Source organism: Pantherophis guttatus, chromosome 5 (assembly GCF_059756535.1).
Source record: "Pantherophis guttatus breed Tessera chromosome 5, ASM5975653v1, whole genome shotgun sequence".
Classification (NCBI taxonomy): Eukaryota; Metazoa; Chordata; class Lepidosauria; order Squamata; family Colubridae; genus Pantherophis; species Pantherophis guttatus.
The window spans coordinates 20,999,554-21,019,957 of NC_142067.1; the positions used below are offsets into that span (position 1 = coordinate 20,999,554).

At 38.6% G+C, this 20,404-nt stretch overlaps 1 protein-coding gene across 4 annotated transcripts in view; it reads right to left on the minus strand.

Moving 5' to 3' along the window:
* ARHGAP20 (Rho GTPase activating protein 20) overlaps positions 1–20,404 on the minus strand; it is a 95,296-nt gene that overhangs the window by 32,796 nt on the left and 42,096 nt on the right. For all 4 annotated transcript variants that reach the window (XM_034409738.3, XM_034409733.3, XM_034409748.3 and 1 more), the window contains exons 3-4: positions 7,325–7,495; positions 595–744 (exon numbers count right to left, since the gene is read on the minus strand). In XM_034409738.3, coding sequence (XP_034265629.2) covers positions 595–744; positions 7,325–7,495 — 321 coding nt within the window. The remainder of the gene's footprint in view (positions 1–594; positions 745–7,324; positions 7,496–20,404) is intronic.

Below are 20,404 nucleotides of genomic sequence, written 5' to 3' on the forward strand. Positions count from 1 at the left end.
GGGAATATGGCAAAATGAGATGCTTTGATTTGAATCAGCATAACTGCATTCTGCTAAAAGTTAAGCCACAGCTGAATGCAAACTCTGATCCTCATTCTAAATTTTCAGTCGTAAGATGAGGAGTACGGATCCACTTTTCTTTAAACTCAATAATTGAATATTAATATGGCTTCAGAATATAGTTTTGACACCCAAGATAACTCTTAAGTGGCGACTCAGTTGGATATTTGCAAAAAGGTAAAGGTAAAGGCTTCCCTGTCAGTCATATCCGACTCTAGGTCATGGTGCTCATCTCTGTTTCTTGGCCAAGAGAGCCAGCGTTGTACAAAGACAATTTCTGTGGTCATGTGGCCAGCATGGCTATAAGCTGAGGTACACAGAATGCTGTTACCTTCCCACCGAAGTGGTACCTATTAATCTATTCGCATTTGCATGCTTTCAAACTGCTAGGTGGGCAGGAACTGAAGCAAGGAACGCACGGAACTTGGGTCTCGAACCCGGACTGTCAGCTCTCCAGTTGACAAGCTCAGTGTCTTTAACCACCCCTGGATATATGCAACAATAAGAGAAATCAATTAAAAGAATCTCTTGTACCTGAAACTGGCGACGCAGTTGGTTGTGGGCCATCCCAAAACGAAAGATCGGTCGGCATTAGTGCTGCTCTCACAGACCTCTTCCAAGCAAGAAGCAGTCCACATTTCAGACAGGCGGGCCTGGGTCTTCAGTTTGAAATGCAACTGGGACCTGCAATTACAAAAAAAAAAAAAAAAAATCCACATTTTTTATAGGTAGAAAAATATAAAGAAAGAAACAAAAACCTGGATAGCTCAGCAGACTAATGCATTGTAATTTAACTCCAGCTGTCTGCAATTAGTAAGTTCGAATCTTGCCAGGCTCAAGGTTGACTCAGCCTTCCATCCTTTCTAAGGTAGGTAAATTAAGGACCCAGTTTGTGGGGGCAATAAGCTGACTTTCTAAAAATATACAAAAGTATGAAGGCTATTGCTTAACGCATTGTAAGCCGCCCTTAGTCTCTGGAGAAGGGCAGCATATAAATCAAATTTAAAAAAAAACATACAAGGCCTATGTGCACTCTCTCCCTCCCCCACTTCTCTCTCACATACACACACACAGCTACAAGGCATTTTGGTTGCTATATTTCAATATCATCCACAGCTAGTCTATATTGATAAGTAATTCATCTTGTTAAGTTGATAACACTACCAATATAGCAGAAAATCTACATACAAGATCTCAAACCATTCTTAAAATATACAAATAGGAGAAACATACTTCCCCCTCTGGTGGAGAGCCATTATACATAAAACGAAAATATAACTCTTGACATTTTAATTTTTTATATACTGTTTTATATTTTGATGTTTTATTGTATATCGCCCAGAATCCTCCTTTGAAAGAGTTGGTTGGTTCAGAAATGTGAAATATAAATACATAAAAACAAACTGTTCATTGCTGTTTTTTAGATTTTTGTTCATACGTTCCAATTTTATAGTTACTACATTAACACAACTCTTATATTACATACCACATACCACAAATAACATGAGGGTACTCATGTTATTTGCAATAAATTGTTTTAATAAATAATCAAGAATGTTTCCTCTGGGCAAGTGAGCATAAATGGAAAACCACATGCAGTAAGCCTTTCTATGTTGTTCTCCTGCCTCTGACCTTTTAGACCAGGGGTGTCAAACTCACGGCCCGCAGGCTGGATGCGTCACGTGCTGGCCACGCCCACCCCCAGTTTAGTGGAGGAAAAATACGTCACGTGACAACAACGTGTCGTCGTGAGTTTGACACCCCTGCTTTAGACTGAAAGCTCACACAACTGCAAGCATGGATCCTGTTTGCCTAGATTACAGTTAGAGGTAATGCTTTAGATGCTGGCTACTGAATAAACGACAAATAGTTGCAGGAATGCTTCTAAATGTCGGCTGGCGGGCCCGCAGGGGAGGGCCTTCTCTGTGGCTGTCCCGGCTCTCTGGAACCAATTACCTCCTGAGGTCCGGACCGCCCCCACCCTATTGGCCTTCCACGAAGTTGTGAAGACCTGGCTCTTCCGGCAGACCTGGGGCCGTTGATCTCGTTATAACGATCTTGTGAGACCCAGCCACGAATTGGAGTGTATGTGTTTTAAGGTTTTTAAAGTTTTTAATGTTTTTCTTTTTAACATTTTTTATGGGATTGTTCGCATTGTTTTATTCTTTGTTGTAAGCCGCCCAGAGTCCCTTGGGAGTTGGGCGGCATAGAAATGCAACAAAATAAATAAATAAATAAAATTTCTAGAGCCCCCCCATCCCTAAACTGACCACTAGTCTTTTAGGAAAGACTGAAATTCTTTTTACCAAAGTATGTTTCATTATGTTTATTGTAGCTTCTTATTTTAAATTCCAGTTAAAACCTTCTTATTTTGGAATTTTTAAAATTAATATTAGCAGGCCAGAAAGAGACAGGTGCAATCTGAAACAAAAATCAAATTATTCATCCTTAGAGTTATGGACATTCTCAAAATGTGTTCTAAGCTACAGCATAGATCTACCATCAATCACATGCAGCTCTTTAGGTCTCAAATATGGATGCATTTAAACTTTAAGGATTTCAGAGGACTGGCTTATATTGATAATGCTTCTATTTTTCTAAACAATCTTATTGTAAGTAGGTTCTACCACCCGGAGAAATTGGCAGTAACCCAAATATCCACAGATGCAAATACTAGTCTGCACAAAATTCACTGGCAGCTGCTGCCTGCATGATGTCCACAGAAATAAAGGAAGATTCAAATACTTTTCTTCTATGACACAATTCCCCTAAGTTCCATTCTGGCAATTCCAAATCAATTGTTTTTGGATTAGAAATTCTCCAGGGAGGGGGAGGTGAAGTGATGCAGAATCCTATGCTAATACCCCAATATGGCTTTTACAGATCTTTACTCTGTATCTCACTTATTTGACCATGTAGAAAATCACTTAGGGAAACTTAAGTGAGATGGATGGTTGAGCCCAAAATTTCTGTTCTTGAGTGAGACATTTGTCAAGAGAACTTTGCCCCATTTTACGACCTTTCTCGCCATAGTTGTTAAGTGAGGATGCATTTGACAAGTTAATAGAAATAGAATTCTTTATTGGCCAAGTGTGATTGGACAGACAAGGATTTGGTCTGACTTACTTGTCAGAAGGTCTCAAAAGGTGATTGGGATACAGCAACTGTCATAAATATGAACCCGTTGCCAAGCATCTGAATTTTGATCACATGACCATGGGGATGCTGTAAAGGTCGTAACTGTGAAAAAAGTCACATTTTTCAGTGCCGTGGTAACCTTGATCACTAAACGAACTGTTGTAAGTCTAGGTCTACCTTGTATTCACTCCATTAGGACAATAAATGATTTTCAAGTCCAAATAAACATTGATGAAGCACGTTCTACAATTATGGGCCAGAGGAATATAATTTTCTTGTAATCTCTCAAGGATTTAATCCCTTTTTTAGGAAAATAAAGGGTGAAAATTCAAATGAAGCGCATGCACTCAAATAAGTAGAGGTTAAAAGTAGGGGTTCTATGAGATAGATAGAAAAGATATGGAAAGGTTTTGCCTCATAGAGCTGTTTTGACTTCCAATCATTGGAGTGCCTATCTTTGAGAGGGGGGAAAGACCCCCTTCCATTGTCTACAGTCTAAAGCAGGGGTCTCCAACCTTGGCAACTTTAAGCCTGGAGGACTTCAACTTCCAGAATTCTGGGAATTCTGGAATTTGAAGTCCTCCAGGCTTAAAGTTGCCAAGGTTGGAGACCCTTGGTCTAAAATGTGGAAACAGATTATTTTCTTCCTTCCAAGGTTCCCACAATTCATGTAACATGGCAGCTTTAATGCAGAACCCAGACGTGGCCTCTTGCTTCATGAAGTTGCACTAAAACACTGCTTTGTTGAAACCTTGATTAAAATATACCATTTAAGGCTTCACATTGGCTAATTATGAGGGCTCATGTTAGCAAGGTTGGAAGGAAAGACCATTACATAAGCCAGAGTAGATGTCTTCTGCATTCCAGCATGGGAAATTAGCAGCCAAAAATCCATTTTCCCAAAAGATACAAGAAAAAGATTTAGGATTTACACTCTTGAGCATGACACATTCTAGATTCTGTAGCTATTGTTCTCCTGTGTAGATATGACTCCTGCAATAACAATTAGCCAGTTACTGAATGCAGAGTCAAATAGCTGGAGAATTATGAACGAAGCTTCATGCTTCCATGAAGTCTGATACTTATGAATTAAAACATTGGTGTCATTATGTCTCCTTCCATTTTCACAAGGCCAAGGGAGGGAGGCTCATTTGCCTAAGGATAATAAGGGAGGGAAAAAAAAGAAGAACAACTGATTGTCTATCCCAGGGGTATCAAACTGGTGGCCTACGGGCTGGATGTGTCATGCACAGGCCACGCCCACGTTGGCTCCACAAAGGCAAAAAAAGGTCATGGTATGTCACATGATGCGGTTGAGTTTGGTCTATCCCCTCTTGGAGGCTGCAAGGAAGATTTCTGTGTTGAAAAGCACAGGAAAGACTGAGTACAGAGATATGGCCTTCAGTTGCTCCAAACTGGTCATGATGGAATGAGTCTGCTTCCTTTTCTGGCATTCTAACTTACTTTGTTTTCAACAAAACTTTGTCTTCTGGATGGAGCTGCTGCACAATGTCTTGCCTAGCAACTATAGGTATTCCTCAATTTACAATCATTCATTTAGCAACTATTCAAAGTTACAACTGTGCTTAAAAAAGAAGTGCCATACCACCATTCCTCAGACAAGCATCGCAGCATTACCATGACACATGATCAAAATTTGTGCAACTGACACAACAATTGCAGCTTTCCGGGGTCATGTAATCACCATCATGTGACCTTCCCAGCCAAGCTTCCGACAAGCAAAGTTAATGGGGAAAGGCAGATTTCCCTTAACAACTGCCGCAAAAACTCACAACGAGTTTCAGTTGTGGTTGTAAGTTAAGGACTACCTATACTGCTCAGAATTGGAAGATCTGATATGAAAGGAGAGTAACCTAAAAAAAAAATTAATTTATAATACTTGAGTAAAATGTTCCAAGAGGGAAAGAAGGCAAAAGAACAATGTTTATTAGCATGCAAATCAGAGAAAATACCAGTTCTTAAAATAAAAACTGTGAAAACAAAAATGTCTGCCTAGAAAGATCATCCAGTCCTGTTAACATAACAATTTTTTTTTTCACAAAGCAATTTATTAATACTTTGTTAGCAAAGCCTGTGAAGGAGAGGGCTCTTATGCTTAGTGCTTCATTGTATATATCCAGTCATTGCTTTAGGAGATAATTACATGTCATTAGACATCAGTGGCTGATTTTTTTTTGCCCAGGGAAAAGCAGTTTCAGGAATAGCACTGGAACCAAAATAAACCCCCAACCCTTCTGTTCAAATGAAATTGGAGTTCACTTATGGAAAGTAAAACTGGAACAGGGAAAGTAAGCAGATATATAAATCAGTTCTTATTTCGTTTGAAAGAAACAAAACCCTGGTCCTTAACACTGATTGTATCTCAGAAACAGGTTTCTTGGAACTGCAATGTTTTGTAAGCATGTACATAATGTTTTGTCTTCCTTGTGCTTCTGAATTAACAGAAAGTGTTTGGAAGATGTTACTAAACACAACAGAGCCTGAATAAGCTGTTTATGTGCATTCAAGCTTGACACTGATCTTACGATTATTCATCTGACAATTCAGAATTAAATCAAAGTTATGAACTGGAACTCTGACATATCAACCTCATTGTACTGCAATGTTTATAGCTATAGACAAACCTGGGCGACAATTCATGTGCAGTTATGCATAAAAACTATGAAGGAAAAGCCATAAAAAACCTCTTTTTTTGCCAAAGGATCAGGAGAGGTAGGCTGAATGATTATCTTGAACTTGTGGCCATGCATTCTTCTCTATGAAAAAGCAATTATGTAAACCTGGGGACAGTCGAAATAGAAACTTTCCATGATTATTTGGGGGATAGATTAATAATTAATCTACTTATAAGCTTCATAAAAACATTTGGAGGGCCACTGTTAAAAAAATACAGGACTAGACAGTACCGATCCAACAATGCAATTCTTATTTTGTTCAGTCAACTGAAGGAGAATGGTGTGTACCATGAGTACATGCGGACGAGCCATGCATACAACACTCCCAGAATATTGAATTATATGTAAAAATATTTGAATGATGTGCATTTTTCCAGTGATAATCTCAGTTGCCCAAAAAAATCAAGAGCAATCTGAAACATCTTCCCAACATTTTCTCCTCTGGTTTCAGTGGTAGGTGGTCAAAGTAAATGTTAAAGCTACTTGGGTTTCTCAGTTAATCTAATATCTCTGTTTAGTAAATACCTGGTTGCCTTTATAAAAGTTTGGGGAGGGGCAAAACTTCTCTGAAAGGATGGAGAAGACATTTGAGCAAACAGTGCTCCCAACGATATGTGACCCCTTAATCATAGTTAAACATCTAACGTGATGTTACCGATGAGACATCTTTTCTGAAGCCCTGAAAATATTTGTAATCCTACAGATAAATGCCGAATCTAAATTCTTAGCAGAACACAGCTAGACTGACTCTCTTTGCAAACCATAAAAGGATATTTCCATTTCCAGTAACTTAAGACTGTATAAGGCCGTACAACAGCAAGAGAAGAATTGGTTTCTTTTTTCATTAAGCTACAATTTATGAAGTTACTACCGGTAGTTACTAGTTTGAAGAAGCATTCTCAAAGGTCACGTTAGACACAGATAAATGAAGGGGCTTTTTTGGAGCTCCACATTCAACTACTTAACAGCACTAGCATCATTTAATTTTAAAGCCAAACAAAGTAGAAGGAAACTGAAAGGTGACAGGCACTGGAGTCCTCCGACTTCCCAATCCCCTGCAGGTTAATGACCCAGAATTTCACATTGCTTGATTATTTACCTTGTGAAGAAGCAAAAACATTTCACAGCATTCACTCAATCTTTTTGCCCTCGTCACAAATCGAATGGGGCTCCTCTCTTTTTCAGATGAGCACATTGGTTAGTAATGAAAACCCACACAGAATAACAAAGGTTATTCATTTTTGCTAACTATAGCCTCCCAACCACCCAACCTTCTGCTTCCATCTAATGTCCTGTTGTATAATTTAAAGAAATCTAAATGTTAGTAAGCAAAGCAAAGCAACTTTGAGCCTCCCACCAACCCCATAACATAAAATACAGTAAGGGATGTTGACTGTTATCAAGAGGACATATTCCGCAAGGAAACTTACTTGGATTTAGCAACCACAAGGATGTCAGTAAAGAGGAACAGGTGTCGTTCCTGAGTCTGCAGGCCCGTCTTCAGTTGTACATGTCCTTCCAATAGGAATGCTCGAGCTGGAGAAAGGAAGGACTGTACCAGTGGACATGTCTCCGGACTGATTGGGGAGAAGCAGCCTTCCCTGTTGCAAAATCAAAAGGAATAATCTATGAGTCAAACTGAAGCCTGTTTCCACTCCCTCCCCCCAGAATATAATGCTCTTATCCAGTGTTGGTCTTCTACAGAAGTTTATTAATTCACCTGCATTAATTATCGGCATTTATAACATCTAGGGATAAAGATTACAGTCGGTCCTTAATTTTACTGCCTAATGGGGAGGAGCCCCAGTTAACCAATTGTCTATTAAATATGAATAGGATTTTATTCATGGATATTTGACATAGGTGTGCGATAAGGCAAATTGATTTTTTATGTAGGCATAACATGGCAATGCGCAGAGGTTTCATGTCTGCTAAACTGGAGTCCATAAAACTGAGAGTTAACTTCTTAACTTTTTTTTCTTCCCCAAATCCCCAAAACTTTAACCTTAGACTGTCTACTGTAGACCTCATCCCATTCCTAAGAGGTCTGTACGGGGCGTGCATAAGCACACCAGCGTGCCTCCCGTCCCTGTCCTAATGTTTTCTTTTCTTCGTATCCTTTTCATGTATTTATAATTATGTTTACACTTGTATCTGTCATAAAATACATGCTTGACGAAATAAATAAAATAAAATAAAAATGAACTGTATAAGACCAATTCTAAGTAGTCCATGATGCTGTTACAAATTATGGAGGCACAAATGGATCTTGAAATTTAACCAAAGATATTACACTCTCTATATTAGCTGGAAGGTTAGGGTTAGCTTGATTCCATGAATTTTTTCCGGTTTTCTCCTTCCCCAAAGTTATAAAGAAATCTTCCACAAAAACAAGCCAGATTCTAATCTAACTTTGATTTGGCTATTGCTACCCTGTAAGACACACAAAATCAAGCGTTATCATCGGAACAAGCCAGTTTTATACATAACTTTCCTTTCCTTTTGTTGCTTTGCATCTGACTATTATACATGGCTCCCAGACCCCTTAAACCTCCCTTGCTTGCTTCTGCTTGTTGGAATGACAGCAATGGGAACAGCTGGCCACCCAAAGAACCTTTCAGGATCTGGGTAGAGAGGCTCATGCTGTGTTTGGCTGCTTCCTAGCTTCACCATCTCCGTATTTGTTGCAACCCTTGCTGAGTGCAGCTGGAATATTCAGGGGGTCTAATAATATTGCTGACTTGGGAAACCCTGACAGCTGGTGCTGGAAGGACATGAACTTCAGCATGAATATGACTCATATCCACTGGCAGAAAAGCAACTATCTGCAGCCGCCTTGCAAGTCAGCAATAATCCAGATTTATCATCTTGTTTCTGCTTTGTAAAGAACACAGTGCTTTATTATTCAATAATTCCTACAAATGTTTGATTATCTATTGGCTGTTTCCACTAATAAACAAGTGAAAATAAAGGACTGTGAGATATTACTGTAGATCAATATCTATTTTACACTCCAGATACAGTACTGAAATTAAGTGAAATAATCAAATTTGTACTGAAAGTGAAGTCGTTGATCTTTGATTTGGATACAATCTGGATCCAAATCATAGATCATACGATCCTAACCCCTATATGCTATGAACCCTTTCTAGTTTCCTTCAAGTAGATAATGAGGAGGTGGGGAATCAAGAAATATTGCCATTTGATTTTACTTTCTTCGCAAAATCATAATGCGAATTAAGAGCAGAGACAATTTCAATGGATGATCAGAATTTGCTTAGACAAAACAAGAAAGTTCTAAGTGGCCCATATATTTCTACAAGAAAGTGTGGCTAAAACCTACATGAAGAACTTTATAACTTCTGAATCTGGTTCATGCCATGGGATTGAAATGTTGCAACATTTTTTTCCTGGTTCTTGTGCCTTGAAATTCAGCCGCTAGAGCATTGCAAAGATCTAAGGAGACACATTCTGAGGAACACTCATGTTCCTTGGATATTTAATAAGTAGTTGTATTTAATTTGTTGTTGTTAGTTGCGAAGTCGTGTCCAACCCATCGCGACCCCATGGACAACGTTCCCCCAGGCCTTCCTGTCCTCTACCATCCTTTGGAGTCCATTTAAGCTCACTCCTACTGGTTCAGTGACTCCACCATCCAGCTACCTCATTCTCTGTCGTCCCCTTCTTCTTTTGCCCTCAATCTTTCTCAGCATTAGGCTCTTCTTCGGTGAGTCCTTCCTTCTCATTAAGTGGCCAAAGTATTTGATGTATTTAATTATTAACTATTAATATTGGTTCTTTCATATTCAGATTTTTTTCTGGTAACTTAAAGATAGTATACATAAGTGTAGGATTCCCCTCACTTTAACAGAACTAGAAAAATGTCTAGGCCAGAGGATCAGTAAACTACTGGTTTTATGGGAAACCAAATCTCCTCAATCCCAGTTCAAAACCTTAACCACCAAACCACATTAACTCCAATGATGATTTTTTTTTCCCCTTGGGCGAAAAAAAACCCAATTTTCTCATTATGCATGACACTCCCCTGCTATATGCAGCTATAAAGGTATGTAAAGTTTGCTTTAGGTTATAGTTTACACGGGTCAATAAATAGGCCAGCAAGCTTGGACAGTATCCTGCATATGCTAAATGTGCCGCCTTAGATCATGTCACTGAATCTATAGTTTTCATCCCAGATGTTTAAAGATTCCTTGGCAGAACAAGGCTCTATTCAGAAGTGAAGTTCACATTTTGAATCGGCGTATATTAACAGGGCTTTTCCAGTTAGTCCTGCCCTCTGCTGTTCACAGTGCAGAATCTTCCTGGATTATGATCCGAAAGCATTCCTGACCTAGACATCTGTTCTATTTACAAGGATGGCAGTAATTTGATTTACTGAACTTGTATTTAATTTAAAACTTATTAAACCTGTATGCCTTTCGACTCTCAATGACTCTGGGTGGCGAAGGACCACACTAATGGGCATATCCCATTACATGCCAATTGAAGCTGAAATGTCTTTTTTTTTTCCCCCAACCAGCCTGAAGGCAGGGTCTAACAAAAATTGCAGACTTGCTTGAATCCTGCAGTTCAAAATCTGCAGTAGAAAAATGAAAGTGGCAATCTGAAACATAACCCTCCACTCACTACTGCTAAAAACAAGGTAAAAATACCCTTACCTGTAGCCCCCATATAAACTGCTTCTTAGATAATGTTATTCTCGTATATACAATTTAAGCTTATTTATTCTGCACTGGAGGCAGTGGTGGGTTTCAAAAATTTTTTACTACCGGTTCTGTGGGTGTGGCTTGGTGGGCGTGGCATGGCTTGATGGGCGTGGCAGGGGAAGGATACTGTAAAAACTCCATTCCCTCTCTAATCCAGGGGAAGGTTACTGCAAAATCCCCATTTCTTCCTGAGCAGCTGGGACTCGGGAGGCAGAGAATAGATGGGGGTGGGGCCAGTCAGAATTTTTACTACCAGTTCTCCGAACTTCTCAAAATTTCAGCTACCGGTTCTCCAGAACCGGTCAGAACCTGCTGAAACCCACCTCTGATTGGGGGTCTTTAACTCAATCTTACATTTCTGCCCTTGCTTGTCTGTCCGTCTGTCCGTCCATCCATCCACCCACCCATCTATCTATCCATCCATTCATCCGGTTTAGAGTTAGCATCGCATTTCGTGTGACAGCTAAAGACATTTTAGACTGACACATAATTCCAGTGCTTTGAATTCAGTGGTGGGTTTCAATTTTTTTTGCTACCTGTTCTGTGGGTGTGGTTTGGTGGGCATGGCATGGCTTGGTGGGCGTGGCTTGGTGGGTGTGGCAGGTGAAGGATACTGTAAAATCTCTATTCCCTCCCCACTCCAATGGAAGGTTACTGCAAAATCCCCATTTTCTCCCAACCAGCTGGGACTCGGGAGGCAGAGAATAGATGGGGGCGGGGCCAGTCAGAGGTGGTATTTACCGGTTCTCCGAACTACTCCCCTATCGGTTCTCCAGAAGTGGTCAGAACCTGCTGAAACCCACCTCTGTTTGAATTGATGTCATCTTGCCAGAATCAAAAACCCTTTCATGATTCAGAAAAAGGGTGTGGCCAGCAACACTCAGGTATGTTGTTCAGAAAATACCAGCGTTTTGACACAGATCAGGGTGGATAAAAATCAATGATTTTTTTAAATCAAAAAAATCAGATTTTTTGATTTAAATCGGATGTTTTTGATTTAAATCGGATTTTTTTTATTTTTATCGAATTTATTTTAATAAAAAACTTTTGGGGTAAAAATCTATCATAAGATAGTTTTCTATTTAAGATACATAAATAATTTAGTTTATTCAGCATGAAATGGAGCTTAGTTATGTAGCATGAGGCTGTATACTGGGACTATCGGTGAGTCAACAGTGGGTCAAAGGAGTAGCAGAGGTGACAGTTGCTCTTTAAAAATTATGATTTAAATCGAGTTGATTTAAATCAAGCCTTTTTACTAGTGATTTAAATCATGATTTAAATTGTGATTTAAATCAACTCGATTTAAATCAAATCCACCCTGACACAGATTATTCCCCCCCAAAAATAAGGCTGTATTATCCAAGTTAATCGTTCTCAAATAGCCCTACTGATTTCTTTTGAGAACAAGCAGCCGCTTACTTCAGAAACAGGAAGTATCCTTAAATAACCCTTATTATGGATTCTTCTTTTTTTTAAAGTACATGCACGGAATATTCTACTGCTTCATTTGTGTTGTATCAGGGCCGTTCAGTTTAGATGATTAAAACCAAGATTTCTAAAAAGCATTCACAACTCTTTTTATTATACATTTCTTAGTTGTTCAATATGTTTAAGTATGTATTTTTAGACTTTGCTTGACAAATTGTTCCTTCCAGTATTAATTAGAAATTATAAATTATGACCAGCTCTTTCTGCTTCAGCACAACACTGGATACATGATAAATTGACTCCATGCTGAAAGGCAATGGAAATGAGGCCCTTCCACTTTGCCTCCAAGTAGCCTCTCTCATATAATCCCCTTTGAACAAAGGAAGTACCAGGAAAAAAACAGATTTTTAATTCCTCAAGAAACAATAGAGGGTAGACTCAGTCTAGATAACTCCCGATTTGTTGGCTAGATCTAGGACAGAGGTCTTCCACCTTGGCAACTTTAAGCCTGGAGGACTTCAACTCCCAGAATTCCCCAGCCAGCATAGCTCCAGGTTTAAAGTTGCCAAGATTGGAGATCCCTGATCTAGGACATCATATATGAAGTCCTGTCTTTGACTGGGCAAAGCAACAATAGGTCTTTCCAAGGCTTTCAATAAAATGAAAGGTAAGCATTCATAAAAAAATGAACAATGTGGACAAATATGAAAGGCAATGTGAATGTCCAACCACACTGACCTAAAAATAGCTCCCTCTAACTTTCCTTTCTACAATTAATTCACATTGAAACCAAAGAATATAACCAAGGAGATTAGTAACTACTTTGATTAATTGATTATAGTACATGCCATCAAGTCACTGTTTATTCTTAGTGACCACAAACATGGGAAACTGGGAGGGGGGACTGTATGGAGCAGGGGTGATATGTAGTCATAATAACATTCCTTTCTCAGAGAGTCAAGGGTGTGACTAGGAGGCATCTCCAGATGGGAAGGTGCTTTGATTGGACTATGTGATGGACATGTGGGTGCTGGGTAGGGACCTGGACTTTCCTTTGGGTGGGGAAAACCTGGAAGCTTTCAGATTTGGGTTTTCCCAGTTGCGCCAATATGATATTTCTAATAAAATGGAACTTTGAGGAACTTCAAGCCTCAGAGTCTTCTTTCATTGGGGGTGTTACTTGGAACCCTGACATTAACCCGAATCAACAGGTATATGCTCGGATATTCTACAGTTGTATGTTGCCATTGTTACTGATACTATCCGTAAACATAAAATGATTTCTAAAAATATTTTCCAAATAAATAATGGAAAAAAGGGTTGAAATGGACTCCTAAGAAACATATTTTCTTAAAGCTAAAGCCAGAGAACATGTTAATTAGTGAAGAGTCTGCATGCTTTTTTTTTTAAAAAAAGCCCCCAAATCAGTACGAGTTTCACCTATCAGCTCAGCCAAATTAAGTCAGTCGTATCAATGGTCTTACTGCAGGAGTGTCAAACTGGCAGCCCGTAAACCGGATGTGTCACACGCAGGCCACGCCCACTCCACAATGTTCCACAAATGGGGAAAACATCGCAAAACGTCATGTGGTGACAACATGACACAGCAAATTTGACACCCAAGTTCTTAAGCAACCCAAACCTTCCTTTCCTACTGTTTCATTCAACCTTGCGCTCTCATTTATTATTTGCACAAGTGTCAATTCTCATGCTATTGCAATAATTAGCATCTGAATCCCAAAATTAAAGATGGACATATGCTGCAAGTTTTGATGTAATCTATTCCTGTTGTTCCTATCCAAAACATTCTGCCGCATAAGCTTTTTTTTTTTTTTTGTAAGAATACAAAAGGCAAAGTTGCCAGATTCCAGTATTAAGCCTAAAACCATAATTTGGTCACAGGGAGAGAAGGAAAATGAAGAACAAGCATAGGAAATAAAGCATGCAATTCAAAAATATATAAAAACACACACACTGTATCTTCTGCTCTTATATACCCTCTTCAAGAGAAGAAAAGGTTAAGTCTTGACAGAAAATGCAACCTTGGTAGTGGAGCAAGATGACCATTCAATGGATTATGCGACATTGCAATGCTGAGCACATTCAAAATATCTCTGTATTGATGAGCAGGGAGCTGCCATTTCAAGGTCATGAATGCTGCAAAGTTTTGTGCTTGGATGCTTTTAATGAAAGGATTCTGGGATCCATTTATGGCAGTGTTCCTGCATGATTAGGCAAAGAAGTCCAAATGCTGAATTGCGTTAAAAGCTTGGAAAGCAGTAGAGGTCTTGCCAATAAACACATTAATTGTTCTCTTTTATTTTTGTGAAGGAGGAAAGGGAATACATGTTTAGGCCCAGTTTGGAGAAGGCAGGATGAGGCTCTGCGCCATAATCCAAAATAGACAAGTAATGATTGACTTGTCGGTTCTCTGGGAGTTCTGTGCACAATAAGCATGGTTGTGTTGATGGATCTGAAAGTTGCCAAAATAGCCCCTACAATCTTGGGTTCAGAAGGGTTGAGAGTCTAATTGTCTGGAAGAACCTTGAATCCTATAAGCTCAGGAGAAGTAAAGGGAGCCCAAGTAGAAAGCCCAAACAGATTATTATTTATTATTTCAACATTATTCAGCTTTATCTAATCCATGGGAAATACTGAGAAGAAGCAGAAATAACTGACGTGCAGTCTTCTTCTGCAAAATATTAAACATACCCGTGTAGGGAGCAAAACTGGATGCAAACTCTTTAAGCCACTCAATCACAAATATTAGTGATTCATAAACAAAAGACCTCATTAAAGGAATTAACGGTGGAAAAATGAAGAAACAAGGAATATGAATCAATAAATTATTAACTAAATCGCCTTTTAATGAACCACTCCTAGAATTTAATAAGTGTGCAACTGCTATGTTATGTTTTTCAACAGCAGCTGCGGCTTGAAACTGAACCAAGGATATCTTAGCACTTGAAAAGTTTACCGCTGCACCTGGAAATAACCCAGAATCCAGGCACACGATTTGATTCCACAGCAACGTGGCTTTCAGCCAATAAAAAAAATAAAAAATCACTCGGAGAAACCAGATTGTATGATGTCATTGTTTTTACTGATAACTTTTACTGATAATTTTGGCCTCATGTATGACTTTGTCCTTATTTCTGGAATTACATCAATCTAGTAGGACCATTTAGAAGTTAGACAGCACGAGACGACCTTTTACAAGAAACGGTCATAAAGTACCAATATATCAGAATATTCCTTGACATGTCTCTATCTCAGGGGTCTCCAACCTTGGCAACTTTAAGACTTGTGGACTTCAACTCCCAGAGTTGAAGCAAAGCTAGCTGAGGAATTCTGGGAGTTGAAGTCCACAAGTCTTAAAGTTGCCAAGGTTGGAGACCCCTGCTCTATCTCCCCACCCAGCAGAATGACCCTTTGCACACATTTACAAAGAAATGTGCAATTGCCATCCATTATTTATTTTTCCATGGAAGTTTAAGGGTTCCAAGACCCTTCTTAGAAATAAAGATGACATCAATAGTGCTTTATAGCATGACAACTTGGTTTCCTAATTAAGCAATTAAAAGATTTTTTTAAAAATGAACGGATCAAGAAATTATCCGTGTCCATGTACATTTCTCATCATCTGTTATTAAATACAAACTAAGCGTCTTGCACAGAACAAGGATTTCCACATAATACATCTTCATGGTAAAGCAACCATTGTCTTATTAAATTCATTCCTTTGCGGTCTTGTTGTCATGCAATATCCTGACCTTTGACTTGACTACCTACTTATTTAAGTTACCCTGAAAGCGTTTTCTCAGCTGGCATGCAATTCCAAGAATTAGTTGCTCAAAGGTCAGTATGAAAAAAAAATAATCTAAAATCAAATACTGAAAATAAAAAGAAACTTTCAAAAAGATGTTGTCCTAGAAATGATCATAATGAAAGCATTAAATAGCAAACAAAAGAAAACGTCTATGGTATCGAGTGAGAATAAACCAGCGGTGAAATCCTCTGAAGTCTTCTACCTGTTCTGTGAGTTTGCTACCGAGCACGTGCTTCGCGCGCACATGCGCACCTGAGGCGCACCCACACAGCACTAAAAAAGGAACATTTTGAAACCTTCCGAGTCTGCAAAAGTAAGTAGAACAGCAAGGGGGGGGGGGAATCCACTCTGCCACGCAATTTAGATTAGCTAGAAAGCAGGAAATCTGAAGATTCTAGCTAATATAAATCGCATGTCACAGCTGATCGTCGCCCAGCTGATCGTTGGAAATACCGGTTCGGTCAAACCAGTAGCATTTTTTACTACCAGTTCGCCCAAACTGGTCCAAACCGGTAGCATTTCACCCCTGGAATAAACACTGTGGTATCATCTGATCAAGGACATTAAAATAGAAGCCAATTGTGCAATAGAGCCCTTCCATGTTTCTAAATAAATGTCATGTTTGTATTATGTGCACTAATGTGTTTATTTTCATCCTGGAATTTTAATACCTATCACCAGATGGACCAATATGAAGCAATGATCACTTTATCAATCTAATGACGTAATGCCAAAACAAAACGTCAGTGATAGTTCTACACCCACCTTTGTCAAACTACAGGTCTCTTGGAAATTGGGTTTATAATCTACAAAGAATGGAGAATAATGCAGTGAAATGGGACAAAGAGACTGCTAAAAAGAAGAACAAGAACAGGACAAGACTAACTACTGCATTTTTAAAAAAGAAGGAAACATGACTAATGACTAACCTGAACTGTTTGGCATTAATAGTTCTTACAAGTAGTTCTCAACTTACAATCATTTATTTAGTGCTGAAAAAAAGTGAATTATAACCTTACAGCATCTTTGTACTTACAACCATTACAGCATCCTGTGATCACATGATCACAATTTGGGCACTCTGGCAACTGGCATGTATTTACAATTGTTGCGGCATCCCAAGGTCAATGATTGGCATCTCCAACTTTCCCAGGGAACTTCCGACAAGCAGTCAGTGAGAGAAGCTGGATTCCTTTAACATCTCTCAATGACTGCAGTGATTCGTTTAACAATTCCAGAAAATAAGATCGTAAAATTGAGCACAGCTCACTTAACTACATCACTTAATGGTATAAATTTCAATCCCAATTGTGGTCATAAATCACGGAGTACTCCATAGCAGCTAAAAAACATGCCTGTTATTTCCATATACCGTAGTAAATAAAAATATAGCTAAATAACTTTAAGAAAGTCATTATTTCTTCTCCCTCAATATAATGATTGTATTATTGCCATCACTACTAACTCTTTTTTTTTTTATTAAAGAGGAGCCTCTTATAGAACACTAGAGTAAACTAGTGAAACTTTTAGGAACACTTGAAATCCATAACACATTGATTATGTTTGAAGCAGTCCCTTTTTTTATACCAAAAAAAAAAAAATGCTGACTCCCATGCAGTCTTTGAAAATGTCCTTTGGGAAGATTTTCATTTCCTCTATAAACTTTCAGAAATAAGGAAACGAGTAACATCAGTGAACACACAAAAAGCTCAGCGTTTGCCAAGTCTCGGCATTAATCAGAAACCTTCTATAAAAAGAAGTGCAGTTTGGTCAAATCAAATATAAAGCTGATCTATTTGCTGATAGCTTCATCCAGGCAGACACCTCACCCACACAGATGATTAATAATAGAGCCCAGCAAACAGGCAAACAGATAAGGGTCATTGTAACACCAGCTGTCACAACGGATTCAATCAGAGCACAAGTATATCAAGCATTGGATACTGTATGGGAAGGTCAAGGAGAGCCTAAACTAGCAAGAAAAATATACAATGAGCACAAACAGGCCATATTTATCTAACTGTTAGTGCATGATCATTTTAAATCGGGAAAGAATTGTGTACTCATGAGGAAACAAGGATTCCTAAGCCTTTGATGTACAATAAAACAAAATGTTCTTTTACTCTTAGACAAACCATACTCCACCAACAATGCCAAGAGCTGAGTTTGTTTCCATTACTTACAATATCAATACAATACAAGCTACAAGATGGTATCCTAATGCACAATTTAATGAACAGCCAGATTTTGTCCAGCACAAGTCAGTACACAAAAGAGGATTTCATGATTGATTCTGAAGGTGTTTGCCCAATACTTTCATCTGGCTAGTGAACTCGTTTCGCTAGCCGCATCATTTCGTCAAAGTTTGGGATACAATTCAGGGGCCTCTCTGATAAGAAATAAGTCCCTTCCATGGCTTATGATTACTAAAATAGAACTAATAGATATCACCTCCAGCGGCCATGCCTGGGTAATTTGCCATATTGGCAGCTAGTGAATAACTAGGCCTAATGCAACTAATTCATTATTTCCTATGCATTCATTTACAGTAAAGGAGATAGTGAATCTCCCCAAACCCAGCTCCAGTCAAATGTTCCCTATAAAAAGGCTTTCTATTCTGACAATCAGCTAACCTCATATTCAGCAACAGGTTATCTGTCTTGGAAGCAATCAGCCCATCTATCAATATGAGCCAGTTCCCAACAAGTAACAACACGCAGGCAGGTAAGCAAGTAGACTAACTGCTATTGGCATACATGGATCTTATTACAGTATTTGTTCTCCTAAAGACAATTTTGCAAGGAAGTAGCTAGTTATAGCCCCCTAAATTCCATAGGATATACTAGAAACAAAAATAGAGAAGAAAGGGTTGTTGGCTGTAGAGGTAGCCTTCAACTTACAACCATCAATTTAACGACTGCTCTAAGATACAACAGCCCTGAAAGTGATTTATGACTGGTCTTTGTTCTTATGACTGTTGCAGGATCTGAAGCATTCAGGATGCTAATGTGCAATCAAACACTGGACCCTCAAGACCAATAATCAAGGCTTACTGTAGTATTTATTTAACAATGTTCACGTAGGATCTCCTCTACAGACAAAATAATGCACTCATATTCATATATTTCAGGAAAGGGTAAGAAAATGAAATAGTCACACATATGCATAGGTAATAGATGATGTAAGCATGAACATTCATAATCAGCAATCCGCAGGTTACAGGTAACAGTTCATTTAAGTGACTGAAGTTATAACAGCACTGAAAAAAAGTAACTTATGATTGTTTTTCACACAACTGTTGTAGAATCCTCATGATCATTTGATTAAAATTCAGATGCTTGGCAATCGACTCATATTTATGGCAGTTGCAGCGTCCTGAGGTCATGTGATCGTCATTTGTGACCTTCCCAGTTGGCATCCAATAAGAAAAGTCAATGGGGGAAGCCAGATATGCTTAACAACTGTGTGATTCACTTAACAACTACACTGATTCGTTTAAAAGCCATAGGAAAACAAGTCATAAAATCAGATGCGACTCACTTAAGAACTCTCTTGCTTAGCACTGAAAAATCAAGTTCCAATTCTGGTCGTAAGTCGAGGACTACCTGTATGTCCTGCTTGTATTCAGAGGTTCTCACTAACCAAACACATGCCAAAGAAATCATTACTTTAAAGGTCCATGGAAACCTGATGCCTACTTTGGAGCACACTCTCACCCCAAAAGCAAATTCTACTTTCTAAAGCAGAGGTCTTCAAACTTGGCAGCTTTAAGACTTGTGGACTTCAACTCCCAGAATTCTCCAGCCAGCTATGCATTTGAATTGAGTTTGAGTTGAATTTGAGTTGAAGTCCACAAGTCTTAAAGCTGCCAAGTTTGAAGACCTCTGTTCTAAAGGTTCCATGTAAACAAGTTAACTAAACTCTGAAAGACAATATATGCATTTATTTCTTTTATTTATAACACTTATACCTTTTCTAACTGAATACATTTCAGACAGCTTACTTAGTGACCTTATTTGTATTTTTGGCATCCCTACGAGGGAACAGCAGGTGTATTATACTGCTAGAAACTTGAGGAGCCTCAAAGGAATCAAAACATTTCTAGAAGCTTTTGAGAAATAAAAGTTACCAACTGAACCTTCTGTTTTTAAAAAATGGAACACATTTTCTTTTTGACAGTGGAAAAACAGCGATGAGAAGAAAAAAGATGAGGATAAGCAAGAGAGGAAATAAATGACTAATACAATAATTATACCTACATTTATTTGAAAATGTCAAAACATGTACAATTAGAAGAAAGGGCTCTGCTTCATTTTAATATTTCTATACTTTCCCTGAATTGCAACTCGATTTTCATATTTGGAGAAACAATGGCAGCAAAGAGGCAAGTTGACCAGTTCTCTTTGAAAACTTCAGCCCATTGTTTGCATGTGTGCAGTTAATATAATCAGGGGTGAATTATCACAGATTATTCCTCTTATCAATTCAGGCAATTAACCAACCACAGCAGACAAAGTGGTAGC